At 46.7% G+C, this 9449-nt stretch overlaps 1 protein-coding gene across 1 annotated transcript; it reads left to right on the forward strand.

The window, feature by feature from the left end:
• Positions 1–174: 174 nt before the first annotated feature.
• On the forward strand, positions 175–5889 carry NPAS4 (neuronal PAS domain protein 4). Its single transcript, XM_083716277.1, has 8 exons — positions 175–492; positions 908–1059; positions 1406–1508; positions 2161–2410; positions 2626–2735; positions 2852–2990; positions 3772–5102; positions 5675–5889. Exons 1-8 carry the CDS (start codon positions 318–320, stop codon positions 5701–5703), a joined length of 2289 nt encoding a protein of 762 aa, XP_083572403.1. The 5' UTR covers positions 175–317; the 3' UTR covers positions 5704–5889.
• Positions 5890–9449: the final 3560 nt, after the last annotated feature.

The raw sequence follows: 9449 nt of genomic DNA on the forward strand, positions 1-9449 counted from the left end.
TGGCTGCCTCCTCCACTCCCCCCCTTCTTCACCGCGTCATTCAGGAGCCAGTGACGTAGGGTTCCCCCAAGCCCAAGAAAGGGAGGGGGGAGGACTCTGCAGCCGTGTCCCTCCATTGATCTGAACAAATCTTCCCGCCCCACTTTCCTTAGCATGCCAGTGCCCACACTCCCGACAGCCTATAAAAGATGGGAGGCAGGCAGTGGTTCTCAAACAGATCCACAGGCAGACACCGGAGAGACAGAGAGAGAGAGAGAGACCAGAGAAGAGGAGAGGAGACGGAGGAGCGCTAGCCGTACGGATCTTCGGCAGCCGAGATGTATCGGTCCACGAAGGGAGCCTCCAAGGCGCGGCGGGACCAGATCAATGCGGAGATCAGGAACCTGAAAGACCTGTTGCCCATCGCGGAAGGGGATAAGCTGCGGCTATCGTACCTCCACATCATGTCCTTGGCGTGCATCTACACGCGGAAATCCATATTCTTCTCCAAAGGTAACTAACTGCCTGACAGATTCAGAAAGATCCCGAGGTTTGGGGGGAATCCAGGAAGTGCAAGGATGCGGGGTAGGTGGGGGTACACCTGAAGTTGGGTCTTGTGTCCAGCGTCTTTCCTTCGTCCCCCTTCGGGATGGTAGGACTCAACAGGTCTCTCTCCGTGGTGCTGAAGCACCAATGTCTCTTATGAGAAGAGATACGGGCAGCTGCTGTCCGTGGTCCTGAAACAGCCAGGGCGAGCTTTGCGGAGGGAGGGCAGCAACAGTTGCTGTCCCCGGTGCTGAAATCCTAGCCTCAGCCGCAGCTAAAAATCTGATGCAAAGAGCTAAAAGGGTTGTCGCTGTTGTTTAAATAAAAATTATGTGTGTGCTTACCAAAATAACCGATTTTCCCTTCTCTTCTTCCTCAACAGGAACAACTCTAGAAGGCTTGGAGAGCCTGCTTTCTTCCCAGGACTTGGAAGATTTTATGCAGACGCTTCCAGGCTTCCTTCTGGCATTCACCGGAGAAGGCAAACTCATCTATGTGTCAGAGAATGTTGCTGAACATCTGGGGCACTCTATGGTATGTATCTGACCAGCTTGTGGGTGGAAAGGGAAATGCCTTTGCTATAAAATGGGGAGATTGAATAATCCTTGGAATAGGTACTTAGTTAAGCAACTATCTTTTAGTTACATAAATTCCTTTTAATTCCTTTGGGTCTTGGTAGCCCTAAAATTACTCTTATGCCCCTTATAGTATAAACTGATAATTTCTAGCCTTCATAATTATTCCCCGATGTGATGGTATCACTTATTTATCTGACCATGAATATCTGTTGGACACTGGGAACTTTGTGATGCTAGCAGCATTTTATAGTGCTTAATATGAAACCTGATAACTAAACCTTATCTGATTCTCTATCCTGCAGGTGGATTTGGTTGCCCAAGGAGACAGCATCTATGACATCATTGATCCAGCAGATCACTTTGTGATGAGGAACCAGCTGGCATTGACCTCTCCAATAGATACAAGTAGGTATCCCTTTGTGAACTGTGCTCAGTAACATGTGAGGAGGAGGAGGAAATGTAGCTGTGCAATGACTCTAAAGTAGAGAGACGGCAGATTAAAAGTTAGCCTGCAAGTCCTAGAATAGATGATGCCCAGCAGGACTTAATTCAAGCAAGAAACCGTCTTTTCATAATCTTCACTTAGCCCTAGAGCATGTGAAAGAATAGCAGAAGTGAGAGTGCCTTTGAGCATATAGTAGCTGAGCAAGCACCTGCACTTTGGGTCTTAGAGGAGGGATAGGGAACCTGTAAGCCCCACCCCCAAATGCTGCTGGACTCAAACTCCCATAAGCCTCAAGAAGCATGGCCAATGGTGAGAATGATGAGAGTTGTAGTTCATCAAGAACTGGAGGGCTGCAAGTTGCCCATCCCTGGCTCAGGGCTTGATCCAGAAATGTTCAAACCCCATTGCTTCCCCCCAAAAAGTTCAACATTGAAGCAAAAAATGCAATGCCATGTAGAAATTACAATAACTTGCCTAGACAATGAGAGTAGAACTATCTCATGTTTTAGGCTTGAGATTGGCTTAATAGTGTGGCTGTGCCAACTGGGGGATATTTCTGTGGCTCCTCTAACTCATCAATGCTCTTTTCTTTACTTTTTACAAAAACTCCAGGCCGACTTTTCCGCTGCCATTTCAACACTTCCAAGACAATCCGGCGGCAAAGTTCCGGGAACAAGCTGGTCCTTATCCGAGGGAGGTTCCATCAGCCCCCACCCGGCTCTTACTGGTCCACTAATCCTGTATTCACTGCTTTCTGCACTCCTCTGGACCCCAAGCCCAGAATCAGCCAGAATTCTTTCTTCTTGACTTATTTTGAGAGTCGCCACACAAAAGACTTGGCCATTGTGGACATCTCTGAAAGGTGAGCACGTGTTCTGGGAATAGGGAATCTTGGGACCTTGGAGGGGATTGGAAAAGTTTGAGAAAGGGGCTTGAATTGACTAGTGAGAGCCACAATGTTGACAATGGGAGTTGCCTGTCTAGCAAGGGGTGGTGGTGAACTGTTTTAGTTGAGCAATATAAACGATTACAATCCAAAGTGCTCATCTCTCTCTTCCCAACTTTGCTGTTTTCTAGTGTAATCTTCCATTTGGGCTTTGAGAAAAGTGAGCTGTTTTGCAAGTCATGGTATAGCCTGATTCATCCAGAAGATCTCAGCCATGCGTCAACCCAGCATTACAGGCTGTGTAAGTATCTTGTCCCTTCTATTGTCCAAGTTTCCCACCACATTTGCTGATTTGCAGAGCTGTTTCCTTGGATGGGACCATTGATCTAATCTTTTCTGATGTGCTCCTTTTCCCAGTGGGTGACACAAATGAAACTCAAGCTGAAATGGTCGTTCGGCTCCAAACCAAAGATGGAAAGGATTGGATATGGACCTATTCACTGCTCCACATGGAGAATGCTGATGTTCCTATCACCTCCCACAACTATATAATCAGGTAAATACCGAGAGACTTGTCTCCAGCTGTAGGTGGGTGGCTCTGAGACCTACCTTGCTTCTTAATCAGTTTAGTAGTGGGTAGAAATGTTGAGACTTCCCTTCCATCACTTCTTGCCTTCTGTAGGCCACAAGCAGGAGTGTTCATGTGCCATCTAAGGGGCAACTTTTGGTCCTCGAGGAAGCACAGGTGGGGAGGGGGATGTGCCTAGGATTGTTAAAAGACTTTACTAAGCCCAGCAAGTTGGGAATAAGAAAGGCCACAACAGTGCAAGGTGTATTCAGCACTGCCACTGCTTCTCTGATGGACGGTGCCTCATGGTTGATCTGTTTGTGTCCCTTAAAGGCACCCAATGAATTTGCCTTTATATTTTTTTCAAAGGCCATCTATTTAAATGACTGGCCCTACATTACTCACCACCATTAATTTTAATAGGTAGGCTCTGAGTATGGCAAACATTGGGTACAAGCCATGGAAGTTGCTTCTGGGTGAATAGTAACAAAAATAAGCCGCAGGAGTAGAATAAATAAAATGTGCTCAGGATCAAGCAGCAAAATAGGATCAGAAGGAATTGGTGGCTGGGAATAAGGCCTTTGTTTTTAAAAGGTTATTGTCATTTGTACGTTAGGAATTCATTGGGTTTCAGAAGCAAAAAAGCAAGAAAGAAAAGAGAGACAGGGATGAATGTGTCAAGTGCAGTTATTTGCAGTTATCTCTGCTTTGTTGAAGCTGGGGTCCCTCTGGGTGCTCATCTCACTTCCCCTTCCTTTGCTTTTCACAGTGATTCTGAAGCCTGGTCTCTCAAGCAGCAGCTCTCGGCAGAAGAAACCCAGGTGGCCTATGTCCTCGGAAGTGCACCAGCTTTCCTGGAAGGCCTCCTCTCTCCGGGGCAACTTTCCAGTCCTGACCAAGTCTTCACACCTGTAGCTGGCACCCCAACCAGCACCATTGTTGCGCCGTCATTTGACTTCGGCACCACTGGTGGAGCAGAATGCCCCTCTGCGTTCACAGAGACCAGCGCATCCAGTCTGCCCCAGGAGGTGGCAGAGCCTAGAAATATCTCCTCCGTGGAGGAGCCCACCCCAGGCTCCAGCCTCAGCCTACTCGACAAAGGCCCAGCATTCAGCTACGTGGTCTTCCCAACAGACTACGAACAGACCTTAAGACGAGACAACCTTAGCGGCTCCTCCTCCAAAGACTTTGTCTGCACGCCTCCATATACCCCACACCAGGGCTGTGCCTTTCTCTTTGGAGCCCAGGAGACTTACGCTCCAAGCGCCATCCCTACTGCCTTGCCTCCTGTGACCACTACCCCGCCCGCTGCCGCCGCTGCCGCCCCTGCCACTACTGTTCCTACCACCACCACCTCTGAGCTGTTCTACACCCAGGACCAATGCAGTGCTCTCTATGAGAAGCTACCACCTACCCCGGACAGCCCTGGTAATGGGGACTGTACCGTCATGACCTTGCCTGAGATCAGAGGTCCCCTCTATATCAATGTGCCCATGGTGCCCGAGGGGATCCTGACTCCAGAGGCCTCGCCCATCAAACAGACATTCTTCAGATATTCTGAAAAAGAGAAGGGCGAGATTGAACTCCTGGCAAAGCAGATCAGCAGCCTGGCTGAGGCTTTCAGCTCTGTTGCTCCCAGAGAGCTCGTCAAGAGCAGCCTTGTCACCCTCGGCGATTCTGCACTGGGCGCCGGCCCCGAACTGTGCCTGGACTTCCAGCCTTCCAAGAACTGGAGGAGCATTGACTTCTCCTTGTTGGCCTGCCCAGAGGAAGACCTCTTAGAAGAGGATGCTCTCGAGACCCTTCTCCAAGACCTGTCCACCTCTCTGTTTGAGAAAGGTGGGGCAGGTGTGAGGTGCCCTCACCACCAGTTCTGCGGTGGGAATGTCAGTAGTCCAATCGGCTTGGACACCGAAGATAGTAACCAAGGGGCCTTGGCTGCCTCTCCCAGCATGGACCTGCCTCCAGAAGAGCGATGCTTTTTGGAAGAACTGGCCTCCTATGAAACAGCCTTTGAGACACGTGCCTCAAACTCTCCCTGTGATGGGTTAGATGAGTTGTATCAACTCCAGAGCCACATGCAAGAAGGCTTCCATGAAGGTAAGGCTGGGGATCAGGCTTGGGAGGGGGCAACTGTGTAGCTTAGGGAAAGGCTGCAGTTCACTGGCAGAGCACCTTCTTTGCATGCAAAAGGGGTCTCTTCTGGTAGAGTTTGGGAAGACTCCTGTCTGAAACCCTGGAGACCTGCTGCTATTCAGTTTCCAGGGTTTCCCAAACTTGGGTCTCCAGCTGTTTTTGGACTTACAACCCCCACCATCCCTAGCTAGCAGTCAGGGATGATGGAGGCTGTAGTCCAAAAATAGCTGGAGATCGAAGTTTGGGGAAACCTGGTTTAGATGATAGGCCAATGGCTTGACTATGTCAAAGGCCTCTTCCTGTAGTCCTAAGATTGTGGCAAAAGTCAAATAAAGTAAAGCCACAACTGAGCAATAATTGCCAGGTAGGGAGTCAGCACTGTCAGGTAGGGAGTCAGCACTGAGAATATTTTGAAAACGGGTTTCTAGCCCCTGGGCTTTCCAAATAGGATTCTGAAAGTATGTCAGGATAGTCTCGAGGGAGGTCTTCCTGTCCACTAACCAACCACCTCTTTCCTTTGTTCCCTTTTCCCACAGATGGAAGCGAAAGTGACCCTTCGTTTTGAAATAAGTCTGTGACTTACTTCTCCGAGTATGGCATATTGTCATATCCCAAGGACCTTCTTCTGACGAAACCCTGTAATGACGAAGCAACAGGATGTATTAAACCCAGCATCCTGGGATGGGGTTTTTGGAAGAAAGACTTTGTTGTTTTTGTTGTTTTTTTGACAAAAAAAATTAACAAAAGCAAATATACATATATACATATATATATTGATTCTGAGACATCGAAGCTAAGATAACCGATATCAGAGCTAAGGGAAGGACCATTGTAAGTGGACTTACATACGTTACCGTATTCACTCGTAGTGAGTAATCTTGTATGTAATTTACTAAGAAATCCAAGGCGGGGCCTAGCGCCAGGCTGCTCCCAATCGCCATTCAACGCAGAGTTGGAACGAAGCACTTGCGGAGCCAGTTTGCGCGTGATATGGGGATTCCTCCTCTTCTAATCTGCCCCCACCCCAGAGAACAGAACGTGTAGGTGGTACTTGAACCTACTATAGTAAGGGCCAATGGCTGGTGATGTGACATTTTACTTCCTTTTTTGTTTCTTTGTTTGTTCTTCGCTCCTGTTGTGTTACAAATCGCATTTCTGTTCACAGAGGAGTCTTAAAATTCAAATTCAACTAGCCCAGTTCTAAAGGGGCTGTTGTTCTTGCTGCTGCTCTGACTGTTGATATTATTAGGTTTCTAAGTTTCTCGCATTTCTAGTTCCACCTCTCCCAGTTAAGCACCCATCTCATCCATTTCCCGGGTTGGGCTGAGTGTCAGAGCTGACAGAGATTTCCTGTGTTGCACCTATTGCAAAGATCAAGTAGCATTTGATGATAATAATAATAAAATTATAATAATGACGAAAACAACTCTGATGCCCTCCAGATGTTTTGGATCACAACTCCCATCATCCCTGAGTATACCAGCTGGGGATGATGGGAGCCTTGCCAAGAAGAAAATATGGCTGTTCTCCTAAATTATTATCTGTCTACCATGATCTGTAATTTGCTCTCAGCTAGAGCAACGGGGCAAATTAAAAATTTGCAGCCTGGTAGTACAGGCTTGTTGATCCAGAGGTGATCTTGTGGATGGCAGCAGATGTTTGTAGCTGAATTCATTTTAAATCATTTTATTGGAAATCTGGGTCTCACAATCTCTGTCCTCTCTAAATGTTTCTTTCTGGCTTTCAGCAAAATCCTCTTTCTTTTATTCTTTCATTCTTTCTTTGGTTGTTGTTCCAGTTTAAAAACAACAACCCCCCATATAACATGATCCCATCTGTTCTCGTAGGACCAACGCATTTCCTGTCACAGCAGGATCTGCCATAATATACATGATCACAGTGTGAGCTATTTGGAATAATTTTTTTTAGAATCCCAAACTTTCCTTTTACCACCCTCAAGTGAGGAGGGGCTGTAGCTCCCTGGTAGAGCATCTGCCCCAGGTTCAATTCCTGGTATCTCCAGGTAGGGACTGGAAAGAATCCCTGCCCGAAACCCTGGAGGTCTGCTGCCAGTCAGTGTAGACAATACTAAGCTAGATGGACTTGGTATAAGGCAGTGTCCTATATTTCAACAGCGTGTGTGTTGTGGTAGAGGAGACATAGTGGTCTAGACGATGGTACAGAACATAAATGTTTATAGCTATAAATACTGATCACTATCTAGCTGTTTTTTCCTTTAAAAAGCCAATGATTTTGTAAGGGAGGTTGCTCATTTCTCCACAATCCTGTCCCAGACTTTGTTCTGAACAAGAATGGGTTGGTCAGGCCATGGAGATCTGTGCTTCCTCCTCCTCTTTCTTGTGCTTATTTCTTCTTCAAATTAAAAATGTGCCACTTCCCCATCGTTTGATAGAAGGTGGGGCTGTCACTCCACGTAGAATTGTCTACGACTAAGTATCAGGATTGAATCCTCTGAACCTTTTTATGAATTCGCACATTATTGAAATGTGAGATGTTGTAAAAACCCAAAACCAATAATGTACATTTGTATCATATATCTATATATATATATATACAGAATTATATGTGACTGGGTTTGCTTTTTCATTTTAAAAGACAAACACAAATATGTCTATACGTGTACATTGGTGGAACTCTGTCCTGTACATAGATTCTTTTCTGTTTTGTTACCGGTAATTCCTGACCCTATGTTGGGTCTTGATGTGATGAGCACTTTGGAATAAAAGTGAAATATAAAATCAAGGAGATTCAAAGATTCAAGTGTTATTCTTTCAAAAAATGGCTGATTTGAGTTTCCTTTCAGTGAGAAAGTCCTGGAGATTTGAGGAGGAGTGGTACATCATTGGTACAGCATGAGCTTTTAACCACAGAAGGTCTGAGATTCAACCCCCAAGCAATGATGTAGCATGGGTGAAATCACAGGGGCAGTTACCCTGGGTGCAAAATTCATAGGGGCACAAAATTTCAAAAGGAAAAAAAAGAGAAAGCAAAAATAAAAAATAAAAAAGAGTGTACCCTCCCCACCACATGGAAAATCCCCCCACGTTCGTGTGGGCAGATTAAGGAGCAGATTTGAGTGACAGTCGGTTGCTAGGGTGCCCTCTGCACGGGCTTTAGAAAGATACCTGCTCCTGACAAATCCCCCATTCTGCTTTCCACCATGCTTACCACTCACAGGGCTCCACAGCTGCCACTCGAGTAGGTCGTTGAGCTATTGCCCTTTGTTCCAGCCTATCAGTGGACAGTGCTGATGATACTTGTCTTGCCCTGTGCACTGGCAACCCACGTATGCAACTAGAGGGAGGACACAGTGGAGGGTCATGAGAATTATATGCACCGAGTGGGGGGAAGTTTCCCCTTTCCCATAATTCCAGAATGGGGGGGGGGGACCTTGTGAAAATGACTGGCAGAAAGTTCAGGGCAGAGAAAAGGAAGTCTTTCTTCACACCACACTGTTTGCTGATGGTACTCATTGCCACAAGATGGGCCTCTAGCTGAAGACTGCTTATAAAAGGTTTTAAGTAAATGCATGGAGACACGGGCTATCGGTGGCTACTGGTCACGATGGCTGCAAGCTATCCTCAGGATCAGAGGCAGTTACTGTGCATCAGCAGCAGTAGCTAATGCTGCCGCTCTCACGCCGTGCTTGTGGACCTCCATGGGCATTTAGCTAGCTGCTAAATGCACAATGCTGGACTAAGCAGACCACTCATCTAATTGAGCAGGGCCCCTCTTGTATCCTCAGGACGTAAAGTCCAGTACGTTCTTGATAAACATGCTGGAAATTACCTACATTTCCTCTGCAGGAGGAATGGTTTGCCAGTGTGTGGAACACGCCTTTAGCTGAACACCTGGCCAGACATAAGACATGCAGTCTGGGATCAAGCTCAGTGATACAGTTTTGATGCAAACCAGTCTCCATTTCTTATTACATAAATAGGGAGAGTCGTCTAAGTGCTCCTCCTACGACTCACTCCTCGTTATGCTTTGGGCATCTTAAAAACTTGGCTATATGTAACTGCAGCTCTGTAATTTATTTTTTTATACTGGAGATGCTCCATGTATGGTGGTTATGTCTTATCTTGTACAAGTGTTTATGATAAATCAATAACAAATTTAAAATAAGAAGAACAACCTGAGCTGAAAGCTGTCCCACCTCCCTTCTTCTGCTCCTGCCCTCCTCCTTTGCATAATAAGGCCTCTTAGTGCCCTCTGCTGGGTTAGAGAAGGACTTTGCAAGGAGTCACAGCCTCCCAGTCATTGCCTCTTGGCGGGAACTTAAACGGAAAC

Source organism: Podarcis gaigeae, assembly GCF_964106915.1.
Source record: "Podarcis gaigeae genome assembly, chromosome: 16".
NCBI lineage: Eukaryota > Metazoa > Chordata > Lepidosauria > Squamata > Lacertidae > Podarcis > Podarcis gaigeae.